General features: G+C 36.4%; 1 protein-coding gene and 1 pseudogene across 1 annotated transcript in view; one reads left to right on the top strand and one right to left on the bottom strand.

Moving 5' to 3' along the window:
* Positions 1-4,140: 4,140 nt before the first annotated feature.
* On the top strand, positions 4,141-8,977 carry LOC107753173 (4-hydroxyphenylpyruvate dioxygenase-like; annotated as a pseudogene).
* A 511-nt stretch (positions 8,978-9,488) lies between these two features.
* LOC107753154 (histone-lysine N-methyltransferase SETD1B-A-like) overlaps positions 9,489-13,916 on the bottom strand; it is a 15,156-nt gene continuing 10,728 nt past the window's right edge. Inside the window, exons 13-18 of the mRNA XM_016569276.1 lie at positions 12,334-13,533; positions 12,023-12,189; positions 10,498-10,623; positions 10,246-10,365; positions 9,946-10,083; positions 9,489-9,784 (exon numbers count right to left, since the gene is read on the bottom strand). Of these exons, the coding sequence (XP_016424762.1) occupies positions 9,611-9,784; positions 9,946-10,083; positions 10,246-10,365; positions 10,498-10,623; positions 12,023-12,189; positions 12,334-13,533 (1,925 nt within the window). The 3' untranslated portion in view covers positions 9,489-9,610. The remainder of the gene's footprint in view (positions 9,785-9,945; positions 10,084-10,245; positions 10,366-10,497; positions 10,624-12,022; positions 12,190-12,333; positions 13,534-13,916) is intronic.

The following is a 13,916-nucleotide window of genomic DNA, read 5'->3' as shown; positions in this document are numbered from 1 at the left end:
TCAAACAGGGACGCGCGCCATGCGCATGCGCACTTCAACCCTACGTAGACCATTTTTACTGCTAGTAACATACTATTCGCTACAAATAAGGGGGAGAACCTGCGTAGACCTGCAGCGTATGGAACCTTTTGAATGTGTTTTTGTTTTGTATTTACTATTTGTTTTCTGTATTTACGATGACTGTGTTCTTTCATCATTATATTTAACATTATATTTAACATTTAAGGATTAATCAAGTTAATTTCATTTTTGAACACTTGAAATTGGCAGAATCATTGCAGATGTTAAATTGATTTTACCAGCAGGTGTCGCTACCAGCATATGTCTGATTGAATAATCCTATGCTCTCTTTTATGGAATGCTGTGGAGAATACTTTGTGGAAAATTTAGTTGTAGGCTATTTTCAGTTTTGGTTTGTAAATCTTTCAGATATGACTGCCTTTCTGATGATGTTACAATAATAATATTATATTTGCATTCTTAAATATTGCAGAGGGATGTAGCCTACATGTGGCAAAAGATACGTCAAGGAAAAGGAAAACATTAGATCGATGTTTTATTATGCAGTAATCTGAATATGTATGACAGTATATATGGCTTTTGTTCTAGTTCTGTTGTTTTTTATTTTCTTGAGTGTGTTTTTGTTTTGTATTAAACCACTGTCTTAAACCAGTTGTGTGGGTTCACAGAGACTGTACTCTAGGCAATGCTTAATTATAAGAACTGTAAAAAATAATTTATTAAATTGTCCTGTGATTTAATCTGATATAGGGATTTTCTAGGCAAACTGTTGATAGTTACATTTAAATAGAAGCTTTGTACTTGAAATGCATCATTTAAAAAAATAATAAAAAATCCTACATGCATGCAATGAACACATTATAAGTTCTAAGTTCTATTATAAGCAGAACTGTAAGCAAATGTATACAAATTAATTACAATATAAATGAATGAAATTGTAGCATTATTTTGTTTTTTATGGACAATATTATTGCATATATAATTAATTATATCCTATGCATGTCAATAATGACATGCATAAATCAAATGTAAAAAAAAAAAGTCTGAATTAATTGACCATTTTTATTAAATCATCTTTTTGATTCAACCTCTAAAATCATAAACACAATAACCAAAATACAAAATAACATATTACCAATTACATTTGCAATCTTATTACAAATTGCACCTGCATTACTGTGCATTTGATTAATACAGTTGGACAGAACAAGTTAAAATACATAGTATCCTGAAAGATATATTTTTATTTAGTGATATTTATATTTCTATATTTATATTTATTCAATAACAAAAATCATTTTGTGCAATGCGATTGTGAAATTATAGCACCTAGGTGATAAAACTAGTATAAACAGATTGAGAAATTAACTTGTAGTTCATCCTGTATATTTTGTCATTATACATACTATTCGCCTTGATGTATCTTTTTTTTCTGAGAGTACTTTAGTAAGATTTTTCTTGGAGGTCTTAGTTTCATGGACAAATAACACAAAATAGCACAGAAGAGAACACTTCTGCTCCTCAGCTCTCTTTGCAGCTGTTCATATTGAACAATCTTATCTTGCGATCTCTATCGTTGATTCTGAAAGTTGGTTCCTCCCCTGATGGCATTCTAAAGATCTTTTCCAATGAACAATAGTGTGTGCTTGGATGGCAGACCTCACTAGCATGTTGGCTTACCAATGCGAGTCCTGCTTTGCAAAGCCTTCTTGCCTTTCTGTGGAGGAGGTAGCGCAGGAGGCAACGGCCCAGGAGGATGAACTGTCGGCCTCGTCTCTCCTCAGCAACATCTGAGCCAGTCCCCCTAGCTCCCCCGTAGTTCGCACCCTGATCTGAGCGCCGTTGCAGGTGGCGGTCTCAGCCCCACAGCAGCTCTGAATTGGAGCGAGGCCCCAGGGACAGAGGTAGGCAAGTTTTAGGGGTGATAGTGGTCATTGTGCGGTTGAGCACTCGTCTTCTAGATGTTCCCAGAGGAGGCATGCTGGGAGGTCTAATGCTTCTTGGTCTCCATGGATTCGACTGTGTTTTTTCTTGGAAATGCAGAGGGAGTTGTGCGAGCCAGCGCTTGCATTCTCATTAAGTTAGTCAGGCGGGTCTCCAGGCCACAGAGCGCCTGGTCTGTGTAGCTTTGCATATCACGGCGAAGCTGAGCAAACTCCTCTCTCAAATCCTTCTTTAATGACTCCAAGTTCAACAATATCTCCTCCAACAAGGCTACACATAACTCTTCTCCTCTTTCCTTACTATTTTCTCCCTTTTCTATCATCTGCTCTTCTACAGTCTCTTTCTGGGCCGCCTGATCCACTGTGTTCTCCTCAGATGAGCTGAACGTGGGTGCAGGTTCTTCTTGTTCTTTCTTGCTCTTTAGTTCCCTGGTGATTTGGTTTACAACATCCACTATGCCCATGCGCTGACCATCCAAACCGGCCTGCGCCCTGATCTGACTCCTCACCAAAGAGAAGACTGAATGGACTCTAGCCTGCTTTTCTTTTTCTGTAACTGCCTCAGCTGTTTCATTCTTCTCCTCCATTTCTTCATGAACATCATGTTCCTCAGCTTCAACCTGCTTGTTTATTTCCTCCTTTTCTTTGTCATCTCTGTTTCTCCTCTTTTGCAACCACTTCTCCAGGATGGCTGGGTTTTCTTCTGTCTGCTCATTCATGGTGCTCGACTCTATTTGTTCCATTTTCTTTACTTTTCTTCGCACCTCATGCTTGTTTTATACTCTTTTTATAGCTCAACTCATGGCTTATTATCTCATTGTTTCTTCGTTCTCCTCTGATCTCTCTTATGACTTGTGTTGAGATCATGTCGAGCTAAGAGAGACCAACAGTGCTATATTTCCCACAAGAACTGTAGCTGTCCAATCAGCATTGGCTACAGACTCACTCACTGTTCTCTGGGGAATCATACCTCATGTGCATTAACACCTTTCCCCTAAACGCTCACCTATGCTCATTTAAATTTCAGATATTGCCTGTCCACTGTATGTGTAAGGTGAAATACCTGCGCTAACTATCTATATTCCTGTGGCTTTGGATAAAAGTGTCTGCTAAATAGGGTAATGTAAATGCAAATAATTATATATAAGTTACATCACACCTGACATAACTGTCGTGTGTATCGACTTTGTTCTCAGCATCATCTAAAACACTGTTAATGAAGTCCCCAGTGGGTTAAAAGCATTCTGCAAACTATTCAAAATGGGGGAGTGGGGCTGCAACAGTAGGCTACTATATTTTTTAGTTGGAAGGGGGGTGACAGGGAGGAGTTTGAATTTTAGCCGTCAGAATGACACTGCAGTTCTTTCGAATCATTTACATTAATAGTTACCATATTGAAATGATATCACACGAATATCTATACATTAGCTAATTTTGAGGTAAAACGTTATAATAATAATTTAAGTCAATAAATCACTAATTAATTAACGGTCTAATGAAGTTGTATTGTACATTCAAATAGAAATGCAAACTATTTAAAATAAACTACTAGAATGAAAATATAGTTCCAGGTGGAATTAAAGTTATTATTATTATGCAATGTTGACAATTTGGACATTAATATATAAGTTTAATTTAAAGTTGATTTTACCTCAAAGAGAAAAAAAATTAGAACCGCTGCATACTCACACGGAAAACTACAAGCGCAACTCAACTAGCCAACAAGGTTGAAGGAACCGTGTGCCTCCTCTTTTGCATTAAGACAAACAACCTCACAAAACGTTAAAAAAAACAAACAAAAAAAAAACGCATCATGTTTTATAAAAACAGACAGAAATCTGAAGATCGATTATTCCGGGCTATATTTGACTGGTTTTGTATTTTTAGAGTTATACTAGCCTTATAGCCTACATGGTCTTAGGCTACTCCTTACAGACTGCAGATATTGAAAAAAAAAACAATAATTATATATTAAACTATATTATTAAACTAGAATGCTATATTATATATTATAATTGTATACTAAACTGTTATAGTAAAATAGTCGTTTATATCATCAGTAGAGCATCTTGATTGCTGCACTCCTCCTCTCCGGAGCTCCGGTGGGCGGAGTCTCACATCCTACAAATTCACATCTGCAGCATCTGCACTCACTTCTCCTCATTTCTGCCACTGACCCAAGAAGAAGCTACCTTCAAAAACCACTAAAAGATGGTAAGACACTTAATTTTAAGACAAATTAAGATTGTGATGCCTTTGAATTGCAAACATGACTGTCCAAACTATTTAAACATGCTTAAAAGTATTGTTTATTTTTCTCTAGACATCCTACACTGACAAAGGTGAAAAGGTAGGTCATTATTTTTAATAACTTGTCCCCTTTCTTATAATATACTAATATTTTACTGCCACCTGCATTTCTAACTTTTCTTGTGATTCTTATTAAAACTTGTAGGCAACATCATTACACTATTCAGACTAGTCTGTAGATTTATTCTGCTAAAAGACTATTTATTGGAATAGAAAATATCCAACAATTAAGTCATTGCTGTAATTGTTTTTATATGTCAACAGCACGAGCAGGGCAGGTTTGTCTGCTTTGACCACATCACTTTCTGGGTTGGAAATGCCAAACAGGTAATTCTTCAACAAAATGTGTTTGTAGATTTAGCTTGTTTCTGAATATTAGAGGAGGTGTCCTGTAGGGAGATGCTATTGGCTCTTTTTAGGGGTGGGAGAAATAAGCATGCAGCTGCAGAAACCACCATCCTCCACTCACTAATTTGTTCCATATTGAGACTTTTGGGGCACTCGCCAGTAGATGGTGCCATTTCCATATACGTGTAGAAAAAGTTACATACGTTTATATACTGTAGCTTCACTTTGAAGTATCAGTTTGCGAATAGTTTGTCATCATTATATGAACGTTCTAAATGTAAAATATATAGATACAGATAATGAATTTTCTCAAATCTCCCCATCTTGTCATTCTCTTTGTGTTCCTCTCTGTGATGTTCTGCATCCCAGGCAGCATCTTATTACTGTATCAAACTGGGTCTTGAGCCCCTGGCGTATCGTGGGCTGGAGACAGGCAGTCGTGATGTTGTGTCTCATGTGGTAAAACAAGGGAAGGTGAGAGTCAGGTTGTGTCATTATTCCTGTCCATCCTCTTCATTCATTCAGCATTCAGTGCATTCTGTAGAAGCCTTGCCAATTTGATCTGCTTTGGGACAAGTTCTCTGATCAATGTTTTCTATTTCCTGTAGATTATTTATGTCTTCACCTCTGCCTTGAATCCTGGTAATAAAGTAAGACTTATAAATGAATATTGCAGATTTGTGATATTCGATTATTTTCCTGTATAATCTATCCTTTCCTTGAACAGAGATCACCTGGTAAAACATGGAGATGGTGTTAAAGATGTAGCTTTGACTGTAGAGAACTGTGACTTCCTGGTAGAGGTAAATGCTGATTGTTTCTTCTCATGTTTTATTTCTTAAAAGTGCTTTCTAGGCATCATTTGCAGTAATCACGTATTGCTTTCTTAATTTTTCCTGCAGAAAGCGAGAGAACGAGGTGCCGTCATCATTAAAGAGCCTCATGTTGTAGAGGATAAGTTTGGAAGGGTGAAGCTGGCAGTGCTGCAGACAGTATGTATAATTTCATGATTTTTTAAAAACAAATTAATATTTATATCCAGCAAGAATGTATTAAATGCATCAACATTTATAGTAGGTATTTATAATTTTATGAAAGATTTCAAATTAAAATAAAAGCTGTTCTATTGAACTTTCTATTCATCAAGAATCTTGAAAAAGTATGATTTCCACAAAAATGTTTCTTGACCACTAAATCAGCATGTTAGAAAAATTTCTGAAGGATCATGTGACACTGAAGACTGGAGTAATGATGCTGAAAAATTTGATTTGTAATCACAGAAAATAAATTAGATTTTGAAATATATTAAAATGTTTATAATATTGTTTTACTGTATGTATATTTGATTGAATAAATGCAGCCAAAAACATTTTAAAAAATCTTACCAACCACAAACTTTTACACAGTAGTGTGTGTGTGTTTTTAAATCTCATCTAATTCTCATACTTTCTCTCTGATTCTTCTTTCCTTATCGTTTTAGTATGGTGATACCACTCATACATTTGTAGAGCGGACAGGATATAATGGGCTCTTCCTCCCAGGATTCCATGCTCCTCTGTTCTGTGACCCTTTCTTGGCAAAACTGTGAGTGTTCCGGTTGTATGATGGCATATAAATATGATTAAATTGTGTTGCTATTGTTCAATGGTAAAATGATGTGTCCACGTCTTCTCATATAAGAGGTTCAAATCTCAGATCATACATGGATTGTTTTCTATCATTGTCATTTTCTTTGTCTCTTAACATGATTTTTCTTTCGCAGGCCAAGCGGGAAGCTGGACTTCATTCACCATGTGGTTGGAAATCAACCAGATAATGAGATGGTGCCAATAGTGGAGTGGTATACAACTTTTCTAAACACATCGTTGAACTTATTCCAAAATGTATAAATATTAACAGGCAGACAGAATCAGACCTCTGTGCCAGCGTTGTTAAGACTGAAAAGCATAAAAGAAATCACAAAGGTATTAGCTTAGAACTGTGCAAGTCTTTGGGGGGGAAACTCCCTATCCATCCCATCCAATCAGAATACACCGAGACACTGCCCCTCCCCAGTGATCAGCAGTGTGTCTCCATGGTGAGGAAGGAGTAAAGACAAAGAGGAAAGATCAGAAGAGAGAATAGATGGAGACGGCAGATGGGATGGTTGAATTTCAGTCTGTGGTAGTGGACAACTGATTATTATGCAAGAAAATCCCATAGTAATTATGACTCAGCAAAATGATTTTCAAAGGGTCTGAGACACCATCCGGAGACGGTTAGACACAGCAGGAAGGGGAAAGGGAGGAAAAGAGGGTGGTGAGGGGCGGGAATAGCAGAATTATCTAAAGCCATCCCATCATGTCCAGCTCTTGTACATACACTGCAAAAATGATTTGATTTTTCATAGTCTGCATTGACAATTTTTTTTTGCTTTTTTAAGCATAAACTCTTGAATGTTGTGGATCACTGTGTTAAATTGATCTGTATGTGTTTGAATGAAGGTATCAGAGGAACCTGCTGTTCCACAGATTCTGGTCTGTAGATGACAAGCAGTTACAGACTGAATACAGCGCGTTGCGCTCCATAGTGGTGGCCAACTACGAAGAAACTGTGAAAATGCCAATTAATGAACCAGCTATGGGGAAGCGCAAGTCCCAGATCCAGGCATGTAATATTACTGTAATATTATTACTTTTGTAATGCGTTACTCCCAACACTGCACATGACATCTACTGTACTTACATTCATCTATCCAATGCATGCATCTATCTATTCATCCAAATAACGTTTCTCTTTTAGGAATATGTGGAGTACTATGGTAGCGCAGGGGTTCAACACATTGCTATGAACACCTCTGACATCATTACAGCAGTGAGTAAACCACAGCCATAAGAGGTCTTACGACATTGATAGAGAAGGCAAAAGTGGTAGTGTGCAAAGTTTTAGGTTGTTCTATGTGAATGCTTAAAAAGTTTACTTTGCATTTTAAATAGATGTCAAGAATATGTTTTCAGATCCGTAACCTAAAGGAACGTGGTATGGAGTTCATGACAGTGCCTAACACTTACTACCAGCAGCTCAGGGAGAAGCTGAAGTCTTCCAAAGTCCAAATTGTTGAGGACATCAACATATTGGAGGTAAGACTATATTTCCAGTTCAGGTAATCAAAGTGTTTTATCAGCGGAGCAATGCAGAGTCTAAATTTTTAATTTGACCTTTGAAGAAAATGCAGCAAAGAGTTATTGGCCAGCTAATAGTCCATATGAATGCTTATTTCTGTCGCAGGTCAGAAGCAGAATGTGAAAATAGTGTGGCACTGTTTTATACAGGAACTTAAAATCTTGGTGGATTATGATGGCAATGGCTACCTGCTCCAGATCTTCACCAAACCAGTACAGGACAGACCCACCTTGTTTCTGGAGGTCATCCAGAGACACAACCATCAAGTAAGAAATAATCTAGCAATATTTTATTAATTGTTTCAGAGCAAACATTCATCATATTTAAATTTGCATTTAATTGGTTAGAAATTAAGGCTTCAGAAATGTCTCCTAAATGTATAGCTATGTAGCATTTCCTCCTATGTAGAGAAAACATAAATAACAGTGCATTCCTCTGTTTCAGGGTTTTGGTGCTGGAAATTTTAAATCTCTGTTTGAGGCAATTGAAGCGGACCAGAATGCCAGAGGAAACCTCATCATACTTACACCTTAATGGCACATCAGAAAAACTCTGACTTGATTTCTATTCATAGTAAATATGTGCATGGTGCACATATATTGAAATATGCACAGTAATGTTTTACTTTGTCATATTTATGTTTGGCTTTCAAGCATGTGCCATTATATTTTGTACCCAAGTGTTTCTACAGACACTTCTGACCTTGTGGACCTTTAAAAAAGAAACTGTCTCATGAACATTTCCACCAGTTTCATTTCCATCATATCTCAAAGGATATATTATGTTTAACAGCATTCTGTGGTGGAAATAATATAATATGGTAGTGGAAATTATATTTTTTGGAATAAAATGTCTTCCTGAGGTTTATTTCATTGCTAACATTTTATGTATCTTATATTTTCACAAATACTGTATGCATAATTTTTTTACAAAATTATAGGTTGATTGGAAATGAAGAACAATGAAAAGATTCCTCTCATGAACATAGAACCTTTTCTTTGATTTCTTAACACAGCAAGTCTCATTTGTTTCACCTCAAATGCTTCACTGACACCGTCTCCTTAATGTTACAAAAACTTTATGAACAAAAATGTTGATTGTGCTGAAAATAACGCCACAATTTAAGGACAGTCGTAATTTGTGTCTTAATTGTGTGTCTTAAAAAAATCTATACTATGAATTAATAAGTTAAATAAAGACTCGAAATGTGGTGGTATGCTTGTTTTGTTATTACACGAGCGAAACGCTAGAGGTTCAATAGACTTGCTCGCTTAGCATGCGAGAGGAAGCGGGATCGATGCCCGCATTCTCCAATGTTTTTTTTTTTTTTTTGTTATTGTAGGGAATGCATATTTTTAACTATTCACTGCCAAGTGTAATACTAAATAGTGTATTAAGAGTAAAGTTCCATAGTATGCAGAAATAAAAAAAAAAAAACATTTATTTGGAAAAATACATATACTTTTTTATTTTCATTTATATTTCAAAATAAAACTCATGAAAGCATATTTAACTTTAATCCAAACAATCAAAAAATGAACATGATGAAAATCACATTTTAGCAGTGAACTTTAAATATGCCCTGAAGTTTTTGCTCAGGACATTTCCCAACTTTACACATGCAGAATTTAAAATCTGAGATTCTGGAAATGATTGCTCATTTATCTTCATGTTAAAAAATGACAAATGTCTGTGACGGTCAGGAATATGTTACGCCCTTGTGAATATATTAAAAACCCTTATTCCTAACAGAATTAAAAAATAGGTTCATGTTGACTGAAACTTGTTTACTGCTAATACTTCAAGTGTGTAAGATGAGTCCTTCTCTAATTGAGGGTTCCTCTGCAGTTCTCCGCAGCACACAGGCAGGGGATCTTCTCATCCTCAATAGGGAATTTGTAATCATAAGTGATCTCTTCATTTACATCAATAGGTTGTCGAGAGTAGATGACTATTTTCTTTTGAGCTTCCACTGTAATGATTTTGGCATAGCAGTTTGGCTATGGAAGGAAAAACACATAAAAAACAGTCATAGAATGGACTCTATTCCATAAAATGGAAATTAATAATAAACACTAAACAACAAAAGGTAACAATTATTTGGCATACTGAAAATGTATTATGACTAATTACTTAAAAACATAAATAATTCTGGTCTTACATTGCAACTGTGATTGATGAATCTTGCAAGGTTACCACACTTGGTTGCATCAATGATAGTGTCCTGGTCGACCCGGAACAGATAACTGCTTCCAATACCCTCATTTTCATAGCGCCTTTCACGCATGTCTGCAATCACCTACAAGCAGAATTTGGGATGTAATAAAAATATACAGGAACTTGTGAATTTGCAAGACATTTATAGCTTGAAAAAAAGCCATTACTGATGTTTTAACAGAAATGAGTGCTGAAATATCTAACTATGTGTTTTAAATTCAGTTTTGTGTATTGTGTATCTCACCTGCCGAATGCTCTGGCCTACATATTCAATTATCATTTCATCTGCAGCAATGGGTTCCTCTGCAAACAGCCCCCAGTCATGAATACGACTCCTGCCAAAACGCAGCTTCTTCTTACGGAACTGTAAAGAGGGAAAATATTTACACTCCTGGTGGACCAAAAAAACGAAGTAGCAAAATAGTGCTGTTGTGGAAGATTTTGGTGTTTCTGGTGATTCTATTTGTTATGCTGTTGTTGCAACAGCTGGTCTTACCTTGAGTTGGTTGAATTTGAGGAGGTCGCTGTCACAGCTGAAGGAGGATAACAGGCGACGCTGTTCAGCTCGGAGTTCTGATCCTGATCTGGATGAAGGTGGAATCTGAGCTGGCATACTCTTCCCCTGCATAGATCAGCATATAATCTCAAATTACTGTAAATTAATTTTAAATGTACATTACGTCATGACTCATATTCATGAAAACATCTTGGTCTTGGACATTATACTGACACCTACTGGTTTATGTTTATGACAGTAAATTGGTCAAATTGCACAACACACCTGGTGGCCATGGTAGAATAAAACCGTTTTTTCTAGGCCACTGGAATGATTGAGTTTTCATTTCATGTAAGTTATATTTGTAATTTCTTTAGGAGTAAAACTTATTTTATTAAATGAAATTTATTTTAAATTTATACTTATTTTATTAAATTACTTGGTGCACCTTTAAATCGCACAGCGAAAAACATGACGCAGAGAAATAACTGATAGTATTTTTAAGTTCTTTAAACATGTATGTTTAGAAATAATTGACAACCTGTAGCAGAAAAATAAAAAAGGAAATTTTTCTTTCTAGTGTTTTATTTCTTAGTATTACTTCTATATTACTATTATGTCATTTATTAATATTTTGATTTAGTTTGAATTTTTTCATATTTAGTTTTCATTGTTATTTAAGTTTTAGTAATGTTATTATGTGCAATTGTCATTTTTTCTTAGTTTGGGAGGTTTTTATATAGCTTTAAAGTCACCATGAAATCAAAATTGAACATTCTTATTTTTTAATGGAATACTGTAGTGTTTATTATAAATAATTTATCCGTGCACTTCGTGCACGACTCATCTTCTCTTCCGGTCACGAGCTATGGCGCAAGGGCGGAGCTAGTGACGTGAGGGGTAAACGCTGGGATAAACGACAGGGGGAAAAGCTGAAGCTGAAGCCACTTAGCACTGACACCAGTCATGAGGGAGTACGTTACCCCGAAACATTGAAAAGATATTAGGATATTACGACAACATTACTCTTAGGACATTGCAAACTATTTTTTTTCATGAATTCCTTAACAAATAAAACATTTATTCATGCTTGGGTGTCGGCTGTGAATCCAGTGGAGAGAAATCCCCCGCAACTAACTGCAAACTGGCATTCAGATCTGCCTTCATTTTTGTTAGCAACGCCCCGACTTCCAATGATCCAATCAATTCCCGAAGGACGAAATCAAGTCCCGCCCTCTCATTTCAGATGCCATTTCACTCGGCTATACGTCATAGTAGAGAAGAAAAGACAATCGCAACTTCCGTTTCATGCCGACTTTAATTTATTTTTAATTCAGGTTTAGTAATTTTAGTACTTCAACGGCAACTTGTTTAATTTAGCTGCCAAGGCCTTTTTTTTTTCTTTTTTTTTTAGTTTAAGTTTTTCATTTAATGTTATTTTTTATTTCATTTAAACTATATTTCAGTGGCCACAAACAACATTTAAAGGTTTTAGATAACAATAACAACACTGTTTCTTTCTCACCTGATTATTTACAATAAACTCTTCTGAAGCAGAAAGTTCATCCCTGAGATATCGCAGCTTTTCTCTCTTACTGATGAAGTAATAACCCTCACTGCGCGCACAGCCTGTCATGTGATTCCTGATCCCATCCCGCCATCTTCTCAGCCTGTCGTCAGGAGTGCTGGTTGGTGCAGCAGAGTCAAGGAACAAACAACAGAGCAATATACATATGAAAAATAGATTTGACAATATATTTTAACACGTGTCCACTGGATAAAAAAAAAACATTAAGTACTTTTACTATGACGTGTATATTATGTGTTGAAGGATATGAGGATGTGGGACCCAGCGTGTGCTGTTCAACCAATCACATTCTTTATCCTCCACCACAAGCCTCTCATAGGTGGCCTTCAGGTGCTTGATCTCCTCCTCATTCACCCCTTTAGTCCACACAGCATGGAGGACTAACTTCTCTCTTCTCTCAGAACGTGGAGAGAAGACAAGATGACTTGTGGATGATGATTCTCTCCACCTTCTCCACACAAAAGAAGACTCCTGGAGCCTTTGATTCTCATTCTGTTGACGTTTGTCCTCTAGTATACGCTTCTCTCTGTGGGCTTCTGGTGGTCTTTGTTCAGTCCTTATATCCGAGACACAATTCAAAGGCCCCAAAACCTGATTTGAAAAATATTTTTTTGTCACACTGTTCACTTGTAAGGCCGAATGAGTATTTATATTTGTATATTGTTTTGTCTGTTGTAATTCAATCATCCGTCTTTTCATTTTAAGCTGGTCTCGACACCTTTTCAAGCGTGCTGTGTCTAAACAAGTTGTTCCACGTGAGGGGACATGATGGTCATGAGGTGCATGACTATTATTTATACTGAAATTATTAGTTTGTGCATCTGACTGTGCAAAACCAGAGTTGTGATGATGGAGTCCACTAGCCCACAGCTCTCTATGCAGAACATTTCTCTCTCCATGGTTTTGGACAGGTGGAGATGGAGACATGTCTCTCCCTGGAGTCCTTGGGATCCCGCAGTCAGCACATGGAGACAGAATGGGGTTACAGGGGCTTCCCGTTCTTAGTGAGGTCTCTTGCAATAATCCCGATGGTATAATTCTCTCAAAGTGATAAACTTGGCGTGGACCATTGACCCTGCCTGGTGTTTTTGGTATTTCCTCATACGTGGGGTATGAGAAATGGAGAGGAGGACAGTGGTAAATGGGTGAGGAGGGAAGTTCCTGGATGCCTGTGGGAGAGGGGGGAGCTGGTAGTGGTGTAGGTGGTCCTGGAGGTAGAATATGATCCTCAGTCTCCTCCATTTCCAGACATCCACCAGGTGTGTGAGGCAGTTCCACCTCCTCAATAGTAGGAGATGAAAATCTCCGTCCCAGCTCCATTTCAGGGTCACTGTCGGACAAAGATCCAGTGGGTGTGATGGGTCTGAGGTCCTCAGAATCCTCCAGTGTTTCTCCAGTGACTCTCTGGTCCTCTGAATCTGTAGAACATTGAACAGTCTCCAAATCATCTGAAAGCAGAAAGATCCAGATTCTGCAACTAACAACTACTTGATAATCTGTTGATTATTTATTTGATTAGTCTAACATAATAATGATTAATTGTAATGAATAATTAATAATGCAATAATGCTGTATAAAATGTATTAAATGCTATATAATGCTATATAAAATGGATTCAAATATAAAGGTTACAATATAAATAAAAAAGGTTTGAAACAGTTGAAATATCCAAAATTATAGTAATACAGAAATTTTTATATTACAATATAACATTATATTGTTTTTAATATAAATTCATGTTATTCATAATAATTCATATTATTATGGCACAAAACCCTGATTAACTAATAAAGAAAATAGTTACTGAATATATATATATAATATATATATA

This window comes from Sinocyclocheilus rhinocerous, unplaced genomic scaffold (assembly GCF_001515625.1).
Source record: "Sinocyclocheilus rhinocerous isolate Xijiao unplaced genomic scaffold, SAMN03320098_v1.1 scaffold20, whole genome shotgun sequence".
In the NCBI taxonomy this organism is placed as follows: domain Eukaryota; kingdom Metazoa; phylum Chordata; class Actinopteri; order Cypriniformes; family Cyprinidae; genus Sinocyclocheilus; species Sinocyclocheilus rhinocerous.
The sequence above is the reverse complement of the archived record's forward strand: the minus strand, read 5'-3'. Positions and strand labels throughout refer to the sequence as shown.